This window comes from Galleria mellonella, unplaced genomic scaffold (assembly GCF_026898425.1).
Source record: "Galleria mellonella isolate WM207_F2 unplaced genomic scaffold, CSIRO_AGI_GalMel_v1 utg93, whole genome shotgun sequence".
Lineage (NCBI taxonomy): Eukaryota > Metazoa > Arthropoda > Insecta > Lepidoptera > Pyralidae > Galleria > Galleria mellonella.
Window position 1 is genome coordinate 2,217,878 of NW_026442176.1, and position 26,167 is coordinate 2,244,044.

Sequence of the window (26,167 nt, forward strand, 5' to 3'; positions counted from 1 at the left end):
TAGATATTTTATGTAAAAATATTGTAAAATGGATCTGAAAAACATATTTTATCAAACAGCTTGTATGTATATATGTATGTAACATTATTATTGATAATATTATTAATTAAGTTCGGAATAATAAAAATAATATAGTGTTAGTTAACTAACAGAATTCTTGTAATACGGTCGGTTGCTTGGACCAACTGGCGGGAAAAAGTTGCAATGTAACGCTGGCTCGGGCGCGGCGTAGGGCGGCGGTTACGCCCCCGCGATTGCCCGCGAACAGATGACGCGGGCGGGCGGTGGGTGGGCGCTTCTCTTCCGCGTTCTTATAATAATTTAAATAGTTGAAGCTTGCATAGATGCAATTGTAGTTATTTTTCATTTCAATACCTAAAAATATTTTAGTAATTCAAAAATGTATGAAGATACTTATTTAAGATTAGAATTACTTCTATTAATTGATGGTTGCAATTGTGTAATCATTTATGTGTAGTAAAAATTTATGCATTTAATTATAAGAAGTAAGCAGCTATTCTGTCTATTACAGCATTATTTATAATAAGTACAGATTTAAATACAATTAAATTAAATTATATTGTTACTTTTAGATAATGTTCAATTGAAATTTGTAACTTTCAATTGAATAAGCAAGTATAACGTAAATATTTTTTTATATCTATATCTACGAGACTTCTACCTTTATGCATGCTAACCATTAGCATGCATAAGTAACGCAACAATTTTAATCGCTGGTATAGTTATTAACGCTTAGAGTTTGTAGCTTGGGAAGTTGATGACCAATAAAACAGAAATGCTTGCAAATAAATGATACTTGACAATACTGTAGCTAAGCTGAGCCCACAAAGTATATTTTTTAATTAGACTGACATGAAGGTAATGTATATCTATATGTATATTTGTCTATAAAAATCAGGTTTATGACTATTGTTGGATTTTCAAGGATGCCCTTGAAAATAATATCTATATAATTGCTTAATAAAAAATATAGAAAAACATTGAGTATCCTTAAATTGCTTCATTTAATTCAATGGTCAAAAACATTATTAGCTAATCTTTTTAAGAGGGTAAAAATTTAGGGCTATGGATCGTCTCTGAAATTGTTTTTATTTGAATAAATAGGTACAACTGCTCACTAACCTAGATATAAAGTTTTATGATGAAGTATCTAAATGGATTATAAGTATCTACAGATTATACCATAATAGTATTTTCAGTCAATAAAAAAATATTATATGAGTATAGATAAATTATTTAACTAATTAACTGACTAACTAGCAAACCATTTATAGTAAATCCATAAGTAAAAAATAAATAGGTACTAGAACACGTTATGAAGAATTAGTAAAATATTTTAATGACGTAGTTTCAATTTTGATTATTATAACGGTTTAGTTCTCAAAAATTCTTATTCAATAAGATTTTTAATATTTAAAACTGCTATAATGCCACGTGTCACCAGCACTATGCTATAGTACGCATCGCGCATAATAATAGCAGCTGTAATGCTTTACTCTTGTGCCCCTCGACTTGCTAAGGAATACATTGTTGCTTATATAATTCTATCAATTTTCATGAATAGGTAAATACTAATATTACTTGTACAGACAATGTAAAATTTAGACATTTGGGAATTGGCTAATAGACAGTATTCCTGTGCCCTAGTTAAATTACATCAATATTCCGAACGTGTATGTCCCAATATGCACATTAGCTGTACAATAATCCTAATATAATCAGGTGATCCATTTTTACACAATAAGCCAATATGCTGTGAAGCAGGTTTAACTCTTAATTGCCTGATGTTTATCCCAACACGAAATCAGCATGTGAACGAAAAAAAAAATTAAAAATAATATGGAAGGAGTAATTGAGAATTGTGTAGCGTTCAAACAATAGAATCAACAAAATTTTAAAATCGTGTAACTCTGGGTTGGCGTATACTGGAATAGTGTAAGTCGAGGTATTATTGTTTGTGTAAAGAAATAAGAAATTAGTAGAATATCTCTATTTGATGATAGGTTTATGTGAGCAATAGCGGCTGATAGCCTTAATGAGAATAATAGACATAACTGAAAACTAAAAAACTTGCTTACAAAACATAGCATCAAATATATATATATATGTAAATAGTGATTTCTTTTACAGAAAGTAATGTTGTGTTACCTTAGGTAACAACTGATATTTTAACAGAGTTTAAAAAAAGGTTGCATTTTTTTAATATCACGAGTGTGGCATACAAGCATACAGCCCCTTTGATGATAAACGGTTATTGTAGCTTATAGACGCCTGCAATACTATGGGTGTCATTTGCTGACCTTGAAGAAACATTAATATATCTTTTTCGAAATCCCCATACTGTAGTCTCCAGAGAAAACCTCGTCAGGGACCTCATTCTACATTCCACTCCTAAGTGTTCGCAAGAGAAAGTTCTTTTTAAATCACACTGTAAGTGATCATTTAAGTTCAAGGATGTAAGGATGAATTCACTGTCGATAGCGAGCAATGCGACGATAAAAGGTGGCCGTAGGCATAATTATAAACATTTCCTCAAAATATGATCAGTTTTACAAGCGGTAGAATACACAAAGGAAAGTAAAGCCTCGATTTAGACTTAAGGGCTATATACTGCCTATGAGCCTTTTTATATTTGTTATTTCATAATTTTTGCATTTATAAATTGATTCGGAAAATTGATTTTTTTTATTTATCTGAAAATCCCATAGAAGTTACCAAAATCTTCCTAATTATTATATTAAAATAACTAGTTTTGCCACTATTTAATTCGGCGTTTGTTTGTGGAACAAAATAATATATATTTTTATTTTTAATTATTTTTAATTTCCATATATATAGACAGATAGATACTCTTTGTTATTTCCTCCAAAAGATTACAGTAGTAAACTTATTGTAGATAGATACATACAATAATTACAAGAAATGATCACAGTGAGAAAACAATGGGCGGCCTTATCGCTAAAAGCGATCTCTTCCAGGCAACCTTTGGATGGAGTAGGGTAATTGTTAACAGTTTGATCGGAGGCATGATGAAAATTCTATTGTAAATGCATATACGCATGTATTATTTTTAATTGAAAACAGGGGAATGGATTTGCTTTTAAGTATCTGACCATGAGGTATACCACTGTTACTGGTAATGCTTTAACCGTGGTAGAAAGTCTAAGTTATTTAACCCTATAAGTTATTTATTTATTTATTATAATTACCATTAAGGAAGCTTGATAGTTTCCCAATTCGCTTGCTTAGGGATCACAATATGCAAAACATTAAAAAAAAAATTACTGGACGCTTTCCAAATAACTTATTGCTATTCTGCTGAATTCAACCATTTTACAAGGTAATATTATATATCGAAGTCCGAACAAAAAGATTTGTAGATAGATTACTTGAGTATAATGCTTTATTGTGGATTTCAGTTCTTTGCTTTTACTCTATGAAATTGTGATTTAGATATATATTTGGGAATATGAATGAATATTAATTAATTAGTTTAAGATGCAGAATGACTCGTGAGAACTAGGGCGTGTCTGGTTACGGGGGCGGGTGGTACGGGCGGCCGGTCCGCCCACTGTTACTTCCGCTTCCGTCAGTCCAAGAGCCCTACGGCCTTCCGACCATAGTATAAGATCACAGAAATTAGATAATTGTAACATTTCAAGCCTTTAAACTTCCTTTTCCATAGCTATGAATTGTCATCAAATCCCACGTTCATATTTTCAAAATGATAGATAAACTACAATGTAAAATCCTTTTCTTAGATCCCATTGTTATTGGCAGAGATTGTTTGTAATTATGTTGAAGAAACAAAAAAAAAAATTTAATCTTAATCATTAAAATATGTAATTTACCTGGATATGAAGAAATCATTCATTTACTGTTCACCGTCAAAATATGTATGTGTTATTACCTTATACACATAGATACTATTACTACCTTAGATATCTATTATTTCCTATATTGCGGAGTATATAGGAAAGATAAATAAGATGTAATATTTTCTGATAATTTAAGTTCTTGGTGCACTGAAAAGTGTCTTGTACAGATCCCTTGAATTGAAATAGATTAGGTATACATATTTACATGATTAAGAAAAAATTTGATATAATTTCGATTAATATAGGTACTTACATCTACTAACTAAAACTACTATAGAATTACAATTGCTGGTTGGGGTATACGTCAAGTTAATATAGGGTAGGTTTATTTTATGTTCTTAAAAGACAAAAATAAGTAAACAATTACGTTGCATTTATTTAACTGATTGACTTGAATTGTTTAGTGTTAACCTAAAATGTGAGTATTTGAGAAACCAGAAGAACAGGAGATATAAATAGGTCAATAGGTTCTAAAGCTTAAAAAAGTAGAGCAAATAATCAATCTTGATTACTTTTAAGTGTTCTTAAAACCATGCATACCTATGTACGTAAAACTTGTTTTATGAGTAACCTTTCCAGTTATTAAATACGTTAGAATATGATATTAGAAGGTTAGTGTTTGGTTTTAGGCAGGTACGAACCTTATTATATTTTTGAATCTAGTTTTTATATATTTATATTATAAGAACGAACTAGTTTTGTAATTGAAATATTATAACAAAAAAGAAATAAACAATATTTAACTACGAATGAGCCGAAAACAACGATCAAAGATGATTTCATCAGTACTGTTCACAGACTTAAAAAATTCTAATACGCAAACAATATGCATCACTCGAGTACCGCATGCCACGCCACACCGTGCCACCGCGCCACGAGGTACACCCATAATAGACTTATTCATAGCGAACAATATCCTAAATAATCAATGGAGAAAATATTTGAACGCTATAGCTAATTGTAATAAGATTCAAATTAGTAAAGTATCAAACAAAACACGCTTTGCTCGAGTGTACTGGTTTAAGATAAATACTGTATTGGAAATTCAACTTTAACGTGATAAACTTAAGGTTCAAAGACATTTAAAGCTTGAAGCAAATAATTAAGCCCGGGACACACGCTCTCTCGGGGCGGTTGTTCATTCGTGCATAATGGACTCTGAGCGATGCGGCTGACGCTTGACAAAACGTGGCTTAACTTTCACTCTCATTTTGAACCAGTCTCATCGTATAAATAATAATTGCCGGATTTAAAAGCGAAAATAATTAGTTGAATACTATCTGTATTTGACAAATATTTAAGGGAAAACATCATTAGTAACATCGACCGATAAGAACAATTAAAGATAAAAGAAACATGACGTCTCAAATTAAATAATCATTAAGTGATTTTTGTGTCAAAATATTACCTTTATGCTCTTTTACTTCAAGATAAAACGAAATATATTATATTACAAACTGGTTCTAAAAATGAATGAGTGGACGTAAGTAGTGAACGCAATTCAACAAAGATAAGAACTACTCAGACATAAACATGTCATAACGATATGGAGTCATGCTTTGGAGTCATGTGAACAAAGAATTGTTAATGCAGTACCGTACCCTTATCGTTTGTTTACAGTTCACGTCTTGTTAGTTGATGCGGCTGGCGCGACAAGCAACACGACATGTGTGCATTTTTTGCCCGCCCAAGGAGGCCGCGGGCGCGAGGTTATACACCCATTATTACGTCCTTCCTACTTTCAATTATTATTATCGGGCGGCGGCGCCGCACCCGCGACGGGGAGGAGAAGAGAGGCACAGCTGCTGCCTACCAATAATCAAGACCTGTCTCTAGAAGAGTGAGACAGAAATAATAGTAAACAAATCAAAATGCAAAATATGTAAGTAATCTTTCGATTCAAATGAGATGCAACTAAAGAATAAAGTAAGTTATTAACAAAGGAAAGGTTTTGTTAACTCATTTTTTCAATTATAACAAAAAAACGTAATAAAATAGAATAAAATCTGAACAAATTCGACCGCGATAGGAGGCGGACCTCCGAACAATGCCGAGCGCGTTCGTTGTCTTTCGTCAGTCAGTACGCTCGCCGCAGTTTGGCGGTCGGTCGTGAGGATGGTGCGCTCTGTACGTGAACAAAGAAAAATAAGTGTTTGCAAGTGTAAAGCAGATGATGTCGTCTGAGCACACAAAAGTGCAGGTGGAATACGTTAACGAGGACAAAACCACCAAGGTAAAAAGTGTAAAGGATACAGTGTTATTGTGTAACAGATTGGACGCCAGCGGGCAGTGGTCTCGTGTCGGTCGTCGCAGGGGGAGGGCGGGGCGAGTGCGGCCCCGGCCGTGTGGGGCCCGTCAAGCCACACGCAGGAGGTTGTGACCGTGTCGCAAGTAACTCCCTTGCCGAAATAGCACCAGCGTCCTCCTCTAATTGTATTACCCACCCATTTGCTATTTAATGACCATGTGTTGATTACTTTCACTCTATAATTAGGTACTATATTAGTATAGGTCATTAGTTAAAATTCTATCATTAACGATGTTTGGTAGACGCCATTTTAGTTCAAAGCATTCAATTTTATTGGCATGCAATCATCATAATTATAGATTACTAATATATAAATATATATGCTGTTAGGCAGGGTACGCATAAAATGGTATAACACTTACTTGCAATTAGCGTGTTTGATATGTTGGAGATAGCCTAGTTTGTAACTTCATCGAAATCACAGTCACGCGATTTGAGGTGGGTGGATCAAAGGGCGGCAGCGGCCTTGTGTACGACGACTCCCGGCACTTGTTAGGAAAAGGCGTGTCGACTCCCAACTACTGTATAAACTGAAAATTGTTGTAAACATAAAATTTTAGCACTAATATTTGTAAATCTCATGCAGATCTAAATATGAGTATATAAAAAATTTGAGACAAAAATCAACCAATCACATGTTTGTGATGTCACATGAATTAAAATTAAAGAATCCTTGTTGATTTTCCTAATAGACACCTATTTTTGTATTGGCCCAAATGAACGAATGATTTGTCTATGATATACTATGATTGGTTGAATATGTTTCCTAAATTGCCTTTAAAAAAATGAAAATGTCAGTTTTTTTTTTATTTAATTTAAATTATAAATTACAAAAAGGAATAAATATATAATGGTGGCTGCAAATTACTTAGAAGTTGGTGTTATGTTTTATATTTATTTTATATTGTATCTAACTAAAACAGTACCTGATGTATTCGATGAAGTAGTTGTTAGTCTAGTCATTCATCTTTTATCTGTTTGAAAGACCCTTTTAATATTTCCTCTATAACGCTTGTATTCTCTATTAAATAATTTTTAATTCATATAAGTTATAAATTATAATCATGTTTTTTTTTGCTTATTACTAAATAAAGTAATACATTAAATACTTTTAAATTTTTCCAAAACAAATATAATTTGTATATAGTAAATAATTTTTAAATATGCTTTCTAGTTTACACACTTTGAATTTGAATTTAGAAGTTAGGTCATAGAGATTTGTTTTGTTATGAATTATAAACTTCTAAGTCTGTATATTAAATTAGTATAATCACTAGGTGGGCAGGTCCCTTACATAGGTACCTGATCCGGTAGAGATAATCTTATATCTGCTATCTCATGTGTTTATGAATTACAATCTAGAAATCATCCCTAAGGTTACTCACTGATCTATATTTACTCATACACACAGGTATAATATTTTGGCAGTGTTTACTTGTTGAATTTGAACAAAGTAAGAAGAGTTTATAAAAGTTTTAACATGTAAAATCTGAATTCTATGCATTAAATTACTTGCCTATTTAAACCAAACGACTACTCAAGTTTTTTTTTATTATTTAATTATAAAAACAAAATATGCAAAGTCCTGTTATGTTGAATAGAAGCAGAGTGGAATAGCATTAATTTCTATAATAACCGTATAATATTCATAACCAATTAATATAATAAATATGGAAAAGAGTAGATGCCTTGTAAAATAGTATCCAGTCCTACTTAAATTTTCGAATATATGTAATATATAGTATTATATTATCTGTGGTAATATATATTGTGTAAGGTTTGGTATGCAATGCATATCTTATTTTTACACAGGTTATAACTTTTTTCAACTTGATAATATGTATTTAAGAATCTTAAAATTAAATAATGAAAATACTAGATTTATAAATTTAATATTTTTATTTTCTAACAGTTTTGTAAAAGAAAGGAAAAACCCTAAATTTTTTTTTCCTTTTAAAAATATTTTAAAAGGTAGTTTCCTTTTGTCATAATTAACATGTTTGTGTGGTTTCATATGCAGGAGGGAAGCGGCTCCCAGTCGCCCCTGGCTTTACTGGCAGCGACGTGTAGTAGGCTCGGTGCTGCCAACATGGGGCCTGAACAGCAGCAAGAAAAAGAACAACAACAACATTTTAGTAAGTTAAAGAATATCTTGGCCCTGTGGTCCCGGCATAGAATAGGTCACCCTTTCCTATTTCGTGGGTGTCATAAGAGTTGACTAAGGGAGGGTGAGGGATGGGCAGTAGCATCCCTCTTAAAACATCTGTAATGCCTGACTGTGGTTGCCAATCTACCTGCTAAGCCCAGCAGCTACTGGCAAAATCCTTCCAAGGGGAAGGCTTATGTTCAGCAGTGGACAGTTGTAAAGGTTGAAATGATGATGATGATGAAAGAATGTCTTTATTTATTTTGTAGCTTTTGACTCCAATTTCAGAGGTAAGGATTTTGGAAGTAGGCAACTATTTCTAGATGCTGTATCGAGATAAAATATACACCAGATTTTAATTTAGACCTCCAGGAACACAATTGTGTAAACCACATTAGATTTGTAGCAGTAATTTTTGTATGATGTCTTACAATATTCTAATATATAATTATTTAAAAACTTTTCTTATGGTGAACTAAATCACTTTACAGCAAATTCATAAATATCAAAATGGCATAATTTTAATTACCTTCATTAGTCTTAGGAATATAAATGTTATATTTTAAACAATAATAATAATATCTTTATTTGCTTAAACACAGTAAAGTCAAAGATGTTACATTAGTCAAAGAACATTCCTGCTTAGCTAACAAGGTAAAATAGCATGCAAAAATACATTTAAGATTAACAATTAACATTTTGTTTTTTTTTTGTATAAAATGTATAAAAAATATAATTTATTTTTTTATATTATTCATGTTAATAATATTATTCATGTTATTTAATAGACATGTTATAATTTCAAGGTCCGCAACAACAACAGGTAGCCCAACAGCAGCAACAACAACAGCAACAGCAACAGCAGCAGCAGCAAGCGCAACAGCAACAGGCTCAGCTCATACAACAGCAAGTTCAGGGCGACGCCGCAACAATCGCGGCGATACAGCAACAGTACTTGCAACAACAACAGCAACAGCCACAACTGAGGGTGATTAGTTCAGCTGTTGTACAGCAGCTACGAGCACAGGGTCTCTCTGTGAGTAAATGGAATCTTAGTCCATTATATGCTTTTTTTATGCAACATAGAATGGCAAACAAGGTGACGGCTCACCTGCTGGATGGTGGTAACCATGGCCTATAGACATGAGCAGTATCATGGACATAACAGAGTATACTTCCCATGCATTGCCATTCCTGAGGACTCAGGTGTTATTCCTCTGTGCCCTGTAAATTCACTGTTTATGGTGATGCAAATATGGTCATCCCTGGTACTATTGAAAAGAAAAACAATCACAATCTGTATTTAGTTTAATATAACCTTAAACCTTTTTAATGGTTGAGAAAGTGCAGTTTTGTTTATGTTGAAATTAACTACAATAGACTAAGTCAAAAATTCATTCCTCTTGTGCATCTATCATAATATATTATCTCGCACTAGTGTTGACTACAATTTTTCATCCTAGCCCCAGCTATAGTCAGGGTTTTTTTTATTAGATGAAAATGGAATTAGCCTTGCGCTAACGGGATATCAATTGAGTATTGATGATTTAATGTCAAAGATTCAGGGAGATGAGGGGACATGGTTTGTATATTTAGTAATGGGAAATGTCCATTAGTAACAATCCCATTGCTCATTTATTCTATTAGATCAAGCCACAAGTGGACTTTGGAAACCATTGTGGTTAATCTCATTAAATTTGTTACTGTGGGATAATTGACCTGCCTTACATCTCTCATTGGTGCCCTGCCAGCCTATACTGTTAGCGCTGTTAGGTTAGATAGGGTTGTCATTCCATTATAATTTATTTAAAAAAATCTATCACTGTTGCTTCACCAGCTGATATCATGATTATTTTTTTATTTCAGGGTAATGAGTTATCTGCGGCGATAGTGAATGCAGCTAATTCAGTTCCAAATGGAATACAAGTTCAACCGCAGGTTCGTTTAGAAAATTTATACAGTGACATGTAATATTGTAACTTATAAACATTACTTGTATGTTGTTTAGTGAATTAAAATACAATTGCAGATTTGTCAGGAAAATTAAATGATGACAATTTTAGAGATTTTTTTAACAATTATGAGGTGTATCTGTAGCTCAAATTTCTTTCAAACACTTGCAGGATTTACTGGAAGACATCTATAAATTATTTGAGATAAGTCCATTTGAGTACTGATGTTTAGATATCTCTTACTTAATAACGATTAAATGGCAGAACGAATTTTAATTAAACTTGGTACTTATAAATTTTATCCTAATTCATGCTGAAAATGCAAATTATAGCTTCTAAAAATAAATATAATAAAATATTTTAAAAATGTTACACTACCAACAATTTTTGGTAGTCAGTTAAAAAATATTTAAAAAAATTACAGGTAATATCGATGCAGCAACTACAGTCGTTGCTAGGCGGCGGTGTGGTGGCTGGAGAGGGCGCCACGTACCAAAACACACCACAGCAGTTGTTACAAATACACCCACAATTGCTACAGGTATGTTGGTTATACATATTTATACAAATTATCATACACCAGTATTATCAATTGGACCTATGTATGGCTGTGTTTTCATTTGAAACATGAGATATGAATGTGACTATGTATAGATAAATAACACCGTTTTGTTCTATCTGGGCATTTCTATATTTTGCTTTATGAATGGGTCTATTGTGATCATCATCACACCATCATAATTGTCATAGCTTGTATCTGTCCACTGCTAGTTATAGGCTTTCCTCAATGCTTCCTGCTATGCACAATCCTCTGCTTTATGCATTCATACGTTTCCGATTATTTTAATGGTATCGATCTATCTAGATGGAAGGTACCCCATGTTCTGTGGTCATGTATGTGGTCTCCACTATAAAACATCCTAGTCATCTACTGTTGCCGCCTTGACAAGAGTAGCCGGCCCACTGCTAATTCAGTGTACAGAGTTTTAGAGTTATGTTTACTATTTTAGTTCTATCTGGAATTTTCTCGTTCTAGATTATAATTTTAAGAAAATTATATAACTCCTAACTCTTCATTGTTTATTTAGTAGCTTTTAATTCGTGGACCTGTACTATGGATTATATGTCAGATCTTTGTATTGTCGTTCATGGCGGGAGAGACACTTTTATTGAAAACTTTTATTTGTAAACATTTGGAAATTTGGGTACTTTTTCAACCGTTGGTTAGTTTAAACGCCTTAGAATTGGTAACAAATGACTGTTATAGTATATTTTGTGAGACTCATGATGCTGTTTATGAAACAGAATTCGGGTTTTTACCATACTGTTTGAAGAACTACACCCTAATTTTTATTTGGCAAACAACTAAAAAGACTTGTATAGAAAATGCCAGATATATATATGTTTGCCTAGTATGACGAACAAATTTACTATAATTGGAAAATGGCTACATCACTTAGATCATTAAAAACTAGTTTCCTAATGTAAATTAACTTCCTGAAACTGGTTTTAAAATTTTTTTCCTATTAGTTATATCACAGATCATGACTCCATTAGCATGAAAGCTGTCTTGACTCTTGTTTCATTTCATATTTACACAACGAAATTAAATGCACGAGTTTTATTAACAAATTGCTCTGAATATGAAATTGTTTTGGTGTCGATAAAGTAAAGCATACATTATGAAAATCGAGGTTTAGCCTAAAATTGTTATTCAAATTAATGCCATGAAACGAGTTCTAATACCACTACTTTGACAATGTAAATTAGGCCTTACACATTCCTGCCTTTGTGTGCAACGAAAGAGGTCTATTGTTGATAGCAGAGGGCGAGACCTTCATACTTGTAGTAGTAGTAGGCCTCATACATAATATGTAAGATGTACATTGCAGCAACAGGCGGGCGGCGTGTACGGCAGTTGCTTGGTGGGTGGCGTGGGTGGTGTTGGCGGGGTGGGCGGCGTGCCCATGCAGGCCGTCACCGTAGATGGCCAGGACGCGCTCTTCATACCCGCGCAACACGCACAGGTACCACGCTCACCCACCCACTCACTCGCTCAACTACTCACTCACTTCCTCGCTCACTCCATGTTTCGCTCACACACTTGCTCATTTACCCATTCATTCATTCGCCTATTGTTTCAGTCACTCACTTTCTCACGCGATCACTTACACACACATCGGTATACTTAATCTGTACATTGTGTATATTTTGTATATTAATGTGTTGCCATCTTTGTGGTATAAAAGGCCCGCAGCACACCTGCAATGCCATAGGTGTTGTGGGTGACCATGGGCGGCGGTAATCATTTACCATCAGGTGAGCCGCATGCTCGTTTGCCCCTGTGTTGTAAAAAAAAAAAGAAATATTACACTATAAAGTATAAAAGGCGGTCTTATCTAAAGCTAATATAAAGCAATCTTTTCCAAAAAAAACCATTGTGTTATTATTACAGAATTTTATTGCCATATCACATTATTCTGACCAGGATATATTGATTGACTAATATAAAAAGTAGCCTATGTCGTTCTTCATCCAAAATACATATTTATTTATAATTATGCCAATCGACATAGCACGAATATGCAAGCTGAAGTGCCAATGGGCTGGTCATGTAACTCGAAGAACCGACAACCGTTGGGGAAGAAAGGTTTACGAGTGGCGACCCCGTGCGGGCAAACGCGGTGTCGACGACTCCACTAGATGGAGTGACGACCTCAAATGCATTGCCGGGAGTTAGTGGATGCTGGTGGTTCAGAAATGTTTCTTATAGCACTCTATTGAGAAGGCTTATTTTCAGCAGTGGACAGTTAGCGGCGAATATGATGATGATAATTCATAATAATAATAATTCAGCGTTTGCTGGAAGAGAACTCTTACAGAGTTAAGCTCGCTTTATTTAATACTAGCGGCCCGTCCCGGCTTCGCACGTATGGATTTTTACATTTTAAAAAGTGGCCATTAAGGCTGCACACGCGACGGAAGCTTAAAAATGGAGTAACTTCTCCCGTTTTCCAACATTTCCCTTCACTGTTATTGATCGTAGCGTGATGAAAAGTATACTATAACCTGCCCAGGAGTATGAAGAATAATTGTACCAAATTCCGTTAAAATCCCTCGAGCAGTTTTTGTTTCTATAACGAACATACAGACTGACAGACAAAAGTTTTACTGATTGCATTTTTGGCATCAGTGTCGATCACTAATCACCTCCTGATAGTTATTTTGGAAATATATTTCATGTACAAAATTGACCTCTCTACAGATTTATTATAATTTAATATTAATATAAAATATATGAATGTATTTTTTTGTACAATAAAGTATAAATAATTATATATAATTTTATAACAATTATGGTGTCTAGAGATTACTAACAAATACATTTCGTTTATAATATTAGTAAGGGGTAAAAATTATATAATTTATTTTATATTATTCTCAGAACTTTTCGGGAATGGGGCAAGTTAGCCTCGTCAATGGACAGCTGGTACGGACGCCCGTGTTGCCCGCTGGTTTCTTACAAAATGTTATGCATTTACCTGCCGGTGAGTCCAATATATACATATATAAGTATTATCTTTTAATTGATATTATATATAATAGTATGTAGACCAGATATTAGTTATATTTCTAACATGAGAAAATGTTTGAGTTGTATATAATGTAATTATAAACATAACTTGAATATTGTTATAGTAAAATCTAGTTATAGTATTTTAAATCAACACATTGATATCTAACTTTCGTTACCATATTTACATACAATATACAACTCGAAACTCAGTTTATTCTAAAAGCAATAATAATTTCGTTAGCTTTTAAAAGACCTTTCTTACAATAATCATATTGTCACAAACTCTTTTTAATATTAATGGTTTTTCTTATTATGTTTCATTACTTATATGAGGCATTATTTTTTTGAACCAAGAGAATGACGAAAAGGGCGGCTTGGGAAATATGTCTGCAACTATAGAACATATGGAATATTATACAGTAACACACACACAGAACTTCACTCATATGTTTTAATCGTTACCAACAAATTGCCTGCGCCTTTGTTTGTAATCGTAAATTGTCTGTTTCGCGCCGAAAATTATTATTTAATCTGTGGCCTAAAAAATAAACGTGCTTTTTATGATTGTATAATGATAAACAAACAAAAAAAGATACAGAATAAAAAAAAAGCAATATTTTACAGACTGTTTTAATAATTGCTACACTTTTTGCTATCTTATATTACTATGATTTTTAGTAAGTACGGTCTTTTAAAGAGATAGGCGATAGAATCATATTTAGTATATTCAATACTGTAATTTGAATATCACCTGTTTCTACTTCAATAAATACTTCATAGCTTTGGGATTGCTTTGGTCTACTTTTTGTTAATCATTCAGCTTCGCTATGGGTTAAATAGATCTAGTTAGACATCAGAAACAAACGCATGTCTGTTAAATGTAATACCATACGACTGGTCACTTTATGTTAAGCGCATTAATTGTGACAAAAATAGTTTTGTGAGTTGACCACACAGTATTTTTACTACTATTGATCCTTTAATCTTTCTAGAGAGATTTCCCGTTACTTCTTTACAAGATGTTACATTCTGAAGTCCAACAAGAGTTACATGAATCTATGCATAGGAAAATATTTTTTTAATAAATAACAATTGAATTTATTAAGTGTTTGTTGGGGTTGTCAGTCTGTTTTTCAGGAAACAACTTCATTGTTTCCTGAACTCAAAAAAAAAAAAAAAAATTGAACAAATAACGCGTAACAAGCGTGTTAAATTTATTTATACATATTCAATTACATCAGTTGCCTAGTCCTAAAACTAGAATATTTTTTGTGTGTCCCGTGTTTTGAGGAAACAAACAACAGACGTCAATGCCATAACCCAGGAGACTCAGACCTGAGTCAATTTATAAAAGTTCGTTTCTTAAATTGGTCTCTCTTCGAATCGAATCCAGGATTTTATTACTCAATGCCACCACTTCACCATAGAGGTCATTGACTTATATGAATAAATATATTTTTAACTCGTACCAAGTCGATATGCAACAGCGAGGTTAATAAAATGTGAAACATTTAAAAATGATATCTTTTTATTTGAAAATAATTATATTCTTAAATAATTGCAGTTTCATGACTATTATCCATTATTTAATAGTGTGTCATACTGTATTTATCTTTATATTAATTGATAGAATTAACAATCTTTTTTGCAATTAAGACAAATTATCGATTGCAAAAATGTTCTGTATTGATTGTCTTTATTATGTATATGAGTTGCGCTGCTTTTGGAAAAATATATTTATAATAAAAAAAAAACATTCTTAAAAATACTGTGTGGTACTTTGTCAGACACATCATACCATCGCATGACTTACTTGCTTTTAACTACTACTTTCATACTAATCTGTGTTTTTCCGCTCCCCGCCCTACCCCCATAACAGAACAGCAAGCCACCGTCACAATCCCCGGCACTAACCTATCCATTCCCCTAAGCGCTTTGACCGGGAACCAGCCCATGATCACAATCCCGGGATCCAATATCACGATTCCCGCGGGAATCCAAATCCCGACAAGTCAGGCGATATCGATCCCTAGCTCGGCAGGCGTTCAGATGCCTGTGGCGAGCGTGGCGAATGTGGCGAACGCCGGCGTCCAGTTGACGAATGGGGGGGATGCGAAGAATGGGGGGAACTCGAAGGAAAGCAAGCAGCCCGCCAGTCCCGGACAAGGTTGGTGTCAGGCTCACTCATGCGTGTGAAGAGAACAATTTGTTTCGTTTTTCTTTTATTTTTTTTTTTATTTTATGCTACTTAATCATAGACAGATGTAATAGATATGTAATGGATATGCATATGGTGCAATAATAGCTAGAAAATTGCAATTTTAAACATGTTTTTCAGATAAAGATTGCAAAAAAATCAGACATGATTTATGTACTCACATATTTTGATAAAAAATTTTGATTTTTAGTTAGCTTTTGAGTGCAATTTTGACTATAGGAGTTATTTAGATTATTGTACATTTATATTTCAAGGAAATTAGAAAATATTAATTGCATCCATTTTCGTAACATTAACAAAAAAAAAAAAAAACAGTAACAAGGTAAACATTAAACAAAAAAAGAAATATTATTTTTACCTTTTTTGTTACCTATATTTATATAATGAAAATAATAAATTACAAAATATTTTTAATTTGTTATCCGTTTTAGCCTCACCATAATAATATATATACATCTATAATGCATACATATTAAGACTAGTGATTCTTTTTTATTCTATGTTATAAGTGTTTATTTTTTTAGTTTCACACAAGTTCTCTTCACACAGTCATCCTAAACATATTCCCAGCTTACTTCATTGTCATTAATTTTCTTTGCTTGGTGTATTAATATCGTCACACGGTCACTGTATTCACGTTGTTTCATTTAGCAATAAAGAGGCACATATTATATTTGTTTGCTTGTTCTATAGGTAGATCACAACACTGCTCTCACTGTTTTAAATTATTTTATCGCACTTTTATCGTTTATTTGCGATTATATTTACTAGCTACACATTCTATGTTTTTTGTTCCTCGATTTTGCCTACCATTTTATATTTTTAGTATCCTGTATTAATATAATGGGACACTTTATGTCAGTATCTGTTTGGCACCAACTATACTATCACTAAAACTTAAGAACTTTCTTAAGTTTTAAAGAATAGTTAAAAAGAATTATAAATATATGTAACAAATTATTCTCCGGGTCGATTTTCCAAACGGAACGTCGATGTTTTCCAATGTGTCCCGCTTAGGGATTCGACCTGCAGGCCATACTGCTAGCAGTAGGGGTCGCCAGAAATTGTCACTAACAACATTTCTTGATTGTGTAAGGCAAAGAGGACTGAGATATCCAAATATACAAATAATAGTTATTTTTTTATCCAGTGTTAGGGTATAATTTATCTGTGTACCAAATTCATTGAAATCGATTCAGTCATTATTGTGTACACAAACATACATACAAACATCTTTATAAACTTTCACTCTTTTCCATATAAGCTTTCAATAGTAAAATGAAAGCATAGGAATGTGTAGGAGATAGATAACGTCGTGGCGTGTTCAACCACGTCGAGGTTATATGCGTTGGTCCCGTGTGACCGTAGTTGGTTGTCCCGCAGGCGGCGGGGTGGCGGTGCGAGGCGGCGTGGGGTCGGTGGGGTCAGTGGGTTCAGTGGGGGCGGTGGGCGGCGTGGGCATGGTGCCTGTGCAGGTGCCCGTCAGCGTAGCCAACGGACACACAGTGTACCAGACCGTCCATCTGCCGATGCACTCGCAACACTTGCAGATTATACCACAGTTACAACAGGTGTGTATATGTTTTGATTACACGATGTCAATGAACTTTTAAAACAAAATTCGGGGAATTTGATCGAAGTTGTATTGTCCCGTCTCATTCGTGTTTCTACCGTAAAGCAGTTATGTTTGCATGGGTGTGTTTCGGTTTGAAGGGTGGGATTTAGCATGAATTTACTGGGTACAGAGGAATAACACCCGAGTCCTCAGGAATGGCAACGCATGGGGGTATCATGAACGAAACAGTATACTCTGTTATGTCCATGGTACTGCTCATGTCTATAGGTGACGGTTACCACTTTCTATCACTAGCCATCAGCTTGTTTGCCATTCTAAGTTGTATAAAAAAAGTTATAATGGATGAGAATGGAATGATAACATTATCTGTGCTATTATTTACTCTGCGGGGTATTAATGTGGTAAGGATGAAGCAGCTCATTGGGATAAATTTTAGAAGGGAGGTCAACATGTCATAGTGTATTGGTACTATTAGCGTCGCTAATTCCCATTATTAACAATCCCCACTTCTTCATTTTCACGTAAGTTTGCTGTTATCTTTGTAATTTGTGTCTTCATACCATATATTCAACCTTATCTAAACGTAGATATATACTCTTTATTATTTATTTCAAAAGATTACAATAGTAAACTTATTATAAATACAAACAATTGTACACAACTCAGTGAGAAAACAAAGGGTGGCCTTATCGCTTAAAGCAATGTTTTCCAAGCAACCTTTGGATGGAGAGTATATACTTGTATATATTTAAATTAGAATGTAAAATTACAAAATGTAATTGCTTTTTTTCTTTTTTTTTATTCCTTATTGTACACAAACATAATGTGAAGAATAATTAATTTTAAACGTAATGTACAAAGGCGAGCTTATCTCTAATAAGAGATTTCTTCCAGTAAACCTTTTTAAGTGAATTGAATTGTTATTTAAAAATATGAAACAGACAGTCATACGATTTGTGTACATTAAATAAACATATTCGTAAGATAAGTATATACAAACAATAATACAAACTACATAATCATTGCACAAAATACATAAATCCTGTAAACAATTATAAATGTTGGAATAAATAATACATAAAAAAATAAGAACACTCTTTCTATTATATATATTCTTTTTTCTATATGTATTCTTTTTATTATATGTATTCTTTTTTGACAACAATGGTGTTCAAAATAGTATTTTTATATGTTTATTTGTATCCTTAAACAGAATAGTAAATAGTAATAGTGTATCAATATACCTAGTGCCATACATAGTGGTCCTTGCATGAAGTAGGTCACCCCTTCCTTTCCCGTGGGTGTCGTAAGAATCGATTAAGGGAAGGCGAGGAATGGGCAGCAGTGTCCCTATTTAAACATCTCTAAAGCCCTGACTGCGGTTGCCAATCCGCCTGCCAAACGTGGCAACTACTGGCAAAACCCCCCAAGGCTTATGTTCAGCAGTGGATAGTTAAAGACTGATATGATGATAAATATAACATTATAAATAATGATCATTAACAATTTATTACAGATGCAAGCTCAACCCCAAGTGGCTAACGTGCTGACCCCGTCCGGTCAAATACAGCAGATACAAATTGCTTCACTCGCCAATGTACAGGTGAGACTTGCTACTTTTATAATGTAATATTTATTTTATTTATTGCCTTCTGGAAGTGAGCTCGCCATCTGTTACATTGGATCGTCATCTTAATGTTTAAATACAGCGGTTCTGTACACATACAGATATAGTGTAGTACTCTTGCTGTGTTTAAAATTCATAAAAAATATTGATATAAATGAGTCGATAATACTTGCGAAAAAATAGAATAGTATATTCAATATAATGCCATCAGTCGATAATTTTATTAATTTCCAATATTCATCACTATCGGCCAACTAATCTAACTTCATCCTCCACTGATGCCCCGCCTTCGTATATGTAGACGGGGAAACTATTCCATTTGCATCTCTCTAAAAAAATGCTCACCAGAGAAATATTCTTATCGTATTGGTTCATATACATGAAAATTGCTACTCTTATGAAATGATAAAATTTATTGAAATAATATTCTTATTGATATCTTGTATGGCTAATTTTGTATTTGTTATAAAAATTATTGGTGAAAATAATATTTATAATAGTATATAGCATGTTTTGCCCTTTTGCTTACATTAACAATAATATTGACCATGTTATTATTAAGTGTACAATGTATCGTTTATCAGGTCCGAAACTAAAGGCCAAGTCGTGGACAACAATGATATTAATCAATTTGCTTCTGACTATAAGTCCAAATTGTTGTGTAAACGATATAGTATTTATAATAAAATATTTTTCATTATATAAATTGCTTAGGAACGAACTGAGGCAGTGATATAAACATTTCTATATTTTTATGACATTGCCTCAACCAACGTCTATCGAAATGATGTCGATGTTTCATAACGTCTAACTTTGTGTTGCAAGTATTGAAAATTCGATTTATGCCATAAAACAAAAAAAAAATTAAGAAAATGTATGTTACATTCGAATATATTTATTATTCTCTTGTTTAAATAAAATGTACATTGACTGGAGGCAATATCCATATAATCCCAAAATAACTTCTTTTACTTTTAATTGCGAAGACTGTTTAAACATAGCAACACTTTAGTTTCGGCCCTCGTGTTATTATTATAATAAGTGCTAATGCTAAGCTTTAAACGAACGCTGTAAATACATTGCTGGGTTGGTTTGGTGCAGCAAAACGGAGGTACCCAGACGGCGGTCAGCGGATCGCCCACGCCCGGCACCATCACGTTGCAGGTAATACACTGTCGTGTTTTATCCTGTATTAAAAATGTTTTTGTAGTCATGTTATCTTTGTTACAATGAATAAAACAACCTCTTTTAAAATACTCAATGGAGTCGATTCTGAAGCGCCATTTTACCGAACCGATTAGACTTATCAGAAAATTAGTTCATATTAGTCCTTACAAATAGATAAAGATTTACACTGAGATATCAAATTGTAACTTTAATTTTAGTGACTGGTTTAGAGAAACGCCGCCTCAGAATCGAACTCATTGTAATCGATTCTGAGGGGAAATTTCCTAAACTGTTCTTTAAAGTTATAGTTATTAAAATAATAATAGTTTATCAATATGTAGCTTGAATCACAAAGAAGTAACTGTAAAGTATAACTATTTTACTATTTAGTGTTTTGGTCACTTTCTTTCAACTTCAAAATTTAGCTAAAAGAGAAAGACAAAACATTGTAACAGTCAAAATAGGTTCATTACACTTTTGACGCTTTTATACGCGGTCAGTTTTTATTGTTTTTAAGAATAATAATTTCATTGTTTTTCTAATATCAAATTTTACTTTTGACATAAAGCTTCAAAATCGATTACCCATTGATTAATTTGGCATTTAATGTCAAAAATTGGTTGTTAAATACAAAAAAAGGCCTTTACAAATTTGCGAACTAAATAAGTTTATTCACCGTTTATAAATATGAGGATTGGTGTTAAAAAACAGAATGATGGCATGACATTATCGTATCACATAGATTATGGGTTATGTTTTATTTCTTTTATATTATTATATATTTAAATTTCTTTGTAGATGTTGTATTTTAGACTTCTTTAAATGTATTTAAGTTGTAAATGATTTTGATTGTTTTTTTTTTCTGTTTTGATATTTATTTTGTAAGTGCATGTTATGTTTTTTTTTGTTATGGTGCAATGTTTTGTTGATCGATAGGTCGGATTAGTATTATTGCTTTATATGTTGTAGATACAATAGTTATAGTTGATTAGTAATATTTTAAAAGTTGATTAACTACCTTAATTAAAACAATAATTATCTGCATGTAGGGTTAGTTTTAAAAAAAGGGTATATATATCGAATATTTATCTGTATATTTGTATATATTTATAATAAATTAATTGCACTGCTGCTTGGATGGTAAGGCGGTATCCAATCCGATGCAAGTGGAGTCAAGCGGGCAACAGCAGGCGATAATAACGAACGCGCCGGGCGGTCAGCAAGTCACCGTCATACCCGCGCCCGGCGTTCGCGCCGCCAATGTCGTACAGGTATAAGATCGTCGGTTGCGTTTAGTGTGGATGAGGCGAGTCTTCATAGATAAGTAGCAAACGAAGCTATGGTTAGAAATGGTATTGCGCTCCTGAGTCCATGAGCGACGTTCAGTGTTTGGATCTTTCTCATGTGAGGGCTAACAGAAACGTATTTATTGATAGATCTATTTGCCACTTGTCTAGGGGGCTTTGTATAAAATCGTCGGTTGCGTTCAGTGTGGATGAGGCGCGTCTTGCCGTTCTTCTAGATAAGTAGTAAACGAATCTCGCTAGAATCGTTATTGCTGTCGAATCCATGAAATAGAATAAAATCATGACTTTTGATGTCTTAGTCTCTGACTTGCAAGCATGAGTAAAACGTATCTATACATAGATTTGTTTGCTACTTGTCTAGTGAAGGCTGGTAACATATAAGATCGTCAGTTACGTTCAGTGTGGATGAGGTGTGTCGTTCAAGTACAAGATCGTCGTTTTCGTTTAGTGTTGATGATGCTATTTCATACATCATCCTAAATTCCTGCCTACGCTTCGCTAATTGTCATCAGGTGCAGAGGTTTACTATAATATTCAGAATTGTTGAGACGTCTTTGTTGTATTCATAAATTAGACAAATTGAAACATGTTCTATAATTGTGTTGTAAAATATTGCGAATGAAAGTATGATCGTTTGTTAATATTTTACTTAACTAGGTGTTTCATTTTTTTTTTTTAACTAGTTGTTATCTTGCATATATCACTAGTTATTTGAATAGAAATATTTTGTATAATTCCACTACCATTAGTATGTATGTGACTGACTTCAGGCAAATGATTAGTGCTAAAATTTCGGTGACCAGCGGTTAACACTAGGTTCTGATCAACCGAAGCAACGATCTAATAATTTGCCTGAAGATACATCGATTAGAGGTGAAACACAAGGGTTGCAAAAGGTGCGTGAACGAAATGGTAATCGGAGATGGATGACTAATATGGAAGGTTGTAGAACTTTTAGTAGTAATAGTGGTGGTGGTTAATCTTCGAGAATTGGCAGTCACACATTGCATGGGGATATTATTGGTAAATTTTTCCTATTAAAGCGTGTCCGTTGCGACATATTTACGTTCGAAATCATCACTAACACGTTTTTTTCTTGTTTTTTTTTTTTTTTATTTAAATTTGGGGGCAAACCAAGTAGGCCAACTTGGTCAACAGATTGGCTAATAAATAAGGTTTCACTTATTTCTTATATTGTATTGTTGGTGCAATGAATACATGTAGCTATTATATACTTCTATACATAAATATTTGTATAATTAAAACAATTTAAATGAGTCATAAGCGAAAAGTTGTGCTTTAGTGATTTTGTCTTATAAGCGTGTATGGGGTCTTAACAAAGTAATTGCTATACTAACAGCTAACCCCTTATTCATAAACCCGTTAAACCTTTCATAAACCTATTTTAGATATTGTACTGTTTTGTTTTTGTTTTTTTGTTTAAATTCTCATTTTAAAAGAAAGTGACAAAACAGTGTAATAGTAAAAATACATTTGTGGAAGGTTTTATTTTTTATGAATAATGTATTTATAGAGATTATTATTTGTAATTATTTTGCGATTGCAAATTACATAATTTTTGGTAAAAATAAGGACTATCTGCTGTGACAATGTTTTTGTTAGAATTTAGATGTTAATTTTTGTTGTTAATAACCTGTTTTCCACCTATATAAATTTTATATAACTGGACAATGGGGATTTAATGTTTTTGGTAAATATTTCCTATATTTATTAGTTATTGTATTAATAATTTATATTTCAGGTGCCAACCCTGGGCGTGGGCGGCGTGGGAGGCGCGGTGCAGCTGGTGCCGGCGCTGGGGTTGCCCGGCGTTCAGTTGGCGCAAATTGCGCATCAGCCGCAGGCGCAAGCGCAGCCCGTTATAGGTGCTTACATTAGATAAATTATATATTTTTTTCGTTTAAGTATTTATATATGTGGTAAGTGTCCCTTCCATCCTTTATATCGTTTTTGCGCCGAATCCTTCTGTATGTTGATAGTCTATTTGTTTATTGGGTATTTGCCTATAAAAAAATTGTGGAGACAAAAGTAATATCTTTTTAATAGACCACTCTATGTGTATTTTTTAATAGGTTATAATCGAACTGTAACCCCGCCTGCGCTATCGGTATACGCTGGCGGAGCATCAGTGGGGGATGATAGTGAGGGTCAGTTAGCCCATCTTGAAGAATTCAACAAGAATTAGCCATGATGGTTTTCAGGGGAAACCATGTGGAGGTTGATTTGATAGGGTATATTGCCAGCAATGGGGCTGTAAAACCTCATTACTAACATTTCCATTTCCCCCGCTCTATGCGTTAACATTTAAATCTGATTTTAAAAATGGTATCGGCCTTCTCATTTCCTGTTTTCTTTACTTCCATAAAAATTCGCATGTACGCCGATCTCGGCGAATGTTGATTCTTTTGATAGTACAAAATATATTTGATGATAACATACGAATGATAAAATAAAGAATACCATTCTCTATTATCATCAGATGCATGTTTTAAATTTATTTAATTAATGCATATGAAATTTTGTTTGATAGACTCTGTTCGATTACCAGGGCAACAGATTCAGCAGGATCCGAACGAGCCTGGCAAATGGCAGGTGGTCGTGAATAACGGTGTGGCGAGTGGAGTGTCGAGCGGTGGCAGCGCGAGCGGCGCCAACGGCGGCGGCGGCGCGAGCGCCGGCGCGGCCGAGTGCGAGGCCAGCAAGCAGCGCGCCGCCGCCGGCAGCCCCAGCGGCGTCAAGCGGCTTATGAAGCGGGTCGCTTGCACTTGTCCCAACTGCGACCTCGGCGAGAAGTAAGCTCAGTTTTAAGTCGTAATTGCGAAATTTCAGTGTGTTTGAAGAATGTTTTCATGAAATTGAGCCGTTGGACTTCCTACAATTACACTGCTTTATTATAATATTATATTAGCTGTTAATTATCCATAGATGAATATATGCCACCCTCATAAAGGAGTGACAGGGGGGGGGGAGTGTGTTGCCAGTAATTACCATACTAGGCGGGCGGGTTAGCAAACAATTAGGCGTTAGTGGTGTTTATAGAGGGACGCTGCTGCCCATCCTTTGAACATTAAGTTTTCGTAATCGCCTCTTACGATAACCACGGGAAAGGAAGGAGTGGCACATTCTATGCCAGGACTACACAGCATTGATTGTCATATATCCTATTAATATTATAAATGAAAAAGTATGCAAGGATTGATGGATGTTTGTTACTCTTTAAACAAAAACTGATGAAACGATTTGAATTAAATTTGGTACACGGGTAGGTTATATTCTAGCTCAGTACACAAGATACTTTATATACTGATACACGTAGGCAATGCCCGGGGAAATAGCTATCAAGACTGTATTTGGATGTGACATTTGCAGCCGCCTAGTGGACCGTAAAAAGCAACATCTGTGCCATATCCCGGGTTGCAACAAAGTGTATGGCAAGACGTCGCACTTACGCGCTCACCTTCGCTGGCACTCTGGCGAACGCCCGTTCCTCTGCAACTGGCTATTCTGCGGGAAGAGGTCTGTGTAATAAAAAATATGCTCACGATTGTAATTCTTGATGACGTAGTCAGAGATGCGCAATATAAAATAAAATACACAGATCAGGTCTGTGTACTTTATTTTATACCGCGCATGTTTTTATGCAACTTGAATGGCAAACAAACTGATCTGATGGAAAACGGTAACCATCACCTATACATATGAAAAGAATATTCATTATGATTATTTAAAATTGGCCTGGCCCCAATTATCAATTTTTATTAAAAAAAAAAAAAAAAACTACTTATATGTAGGGTACTAGCATATAGTCTGTTATTATGTTTGTGCTATTATCATTTAATATATACAAGCCCTATTTAACAGCATAGTGATGTATTGTCTCGAGTAGTACCCGTATTTTAAAGGTCGAATTAATTGATGATTGCGTGGCAGATTCACACGGTCGGACGAGTTGCAGCGTCACCGGCGCACGCACACGGGCGAGAAGCGCTTCGAATGTCCTGAGTGCAGTAAACGGTTCATGCGCTCCGACCATCTCGCCAAGCACGTGCGGATACATGCGAAGAACAGACTCACGGTATGCTCGCTCACTATATTGCTGTATCGCACTTACTACACTGTACAACATACAGTAGGAAAGGCGCACTGTATACATTCATATGCAGTACATTACGTACATTAATACATTAGATAATTAACACTTTTGCACATTATTTCTGCCAATTAATATTATTACTGAATTTCTGAGTGCAATAAAGAATATTGTTACACACTGTGTTGCTACACTGCTACGTAATCCATTGTACACTGTACGCAGCAGTGTTTTTTTTTTTTGTAGAATAACAGTAGAAAGACAGGATAAAAAGTTTAC

General features: G+C 34.0%; 1 protein-coding gene and 1 long non-coding RNA gene across 9 annotated transcripts in view; one reads left to right on the forward strand and one right to left on the reverse strand.

Moving 5' to 3' along the window:
- On the reverse strand, positions 1-7,359 carry LOC128202409 (uncharacterized). Its single transcript, XR_008253761.1, has 3 exons — positions 7,134-7,359; positions 6,570-6,737; positions 1-375 (listed from the first exon to the last, which is right to left on the reverse strand). It is a non-coding gene; the product is annotated as an uncharacterized LOC128202409 (long non-coding RNA).
- The window catches only part of LOC113516856 (transcription factor Sp9-like), a 26,425-nt gene continuing 6,246 nt past the window's right edge, over positions 5,989-26,167 (forward strand). For 2 of the 8 annotated variants that reach the window (XM_052902640.1, XM_052902641.1), the window contains exons 1-16: positions 5,989-6,132; positions 8,228-8,342; positions 9,160-9,389; positions 10,220-10,291; positions 10,730-10,846; positions 12,198-12,332; positions 13,751-13,853; positions 15,762-16,049; positions 17,484-17,671; positions 19,193-19,279; positions 20,405-20,467; positions 21,616-21,741; positions 23,540-23,663; positions 24,347-24,590; positions 25,168-25,314; positions 25,729-25,873. In XM_052902640.1, the coding sequence (XP_052758600.1) occupies positions 6,070-6,132; positions 8,228-8,342; positions 9,160-9,389; positions 10,220-10,291; positions 10,730-10,846; positions 12,198-12,332; positions 13,751-13,853; positions 15,762-16,049; positions 17,484-17,671; positions 19,193-19,279; positions 20,405-20,467; positions 21,616-21,741; positions 23,540-23,663; positions 24,347-24,590; positions 25,168-25,314; positions 25,729-25,873 (2,247 nt within the window). In that variant the 5' untranslated portion in view covers positions 5,989-6,069. Of the gene's footprint in view, positions 6,133-6,158; positions 6,273-8,227; positions 8,343-9,159; positions 9,390-10,219; positions 10,292-10,729; positions 10,847-12,197; positions 12,333-13,750; positions 13,854-15,761; positions 16,050-17,483; positions 17,672-19,192; positions 19,280-20,404; positions 20,468-21,615; positions 21,742-23,539; positions 23,664-24,346; positions 24,591-25,167; positions 25,315-25,728; positions 25,874-26,167 lie in introns of those variants that run through there. The other 6 variants (XM_052902643.1, XM_052902642.1, XM_052902646.1 and 3 more) reach the window with 6 other exon arrangements.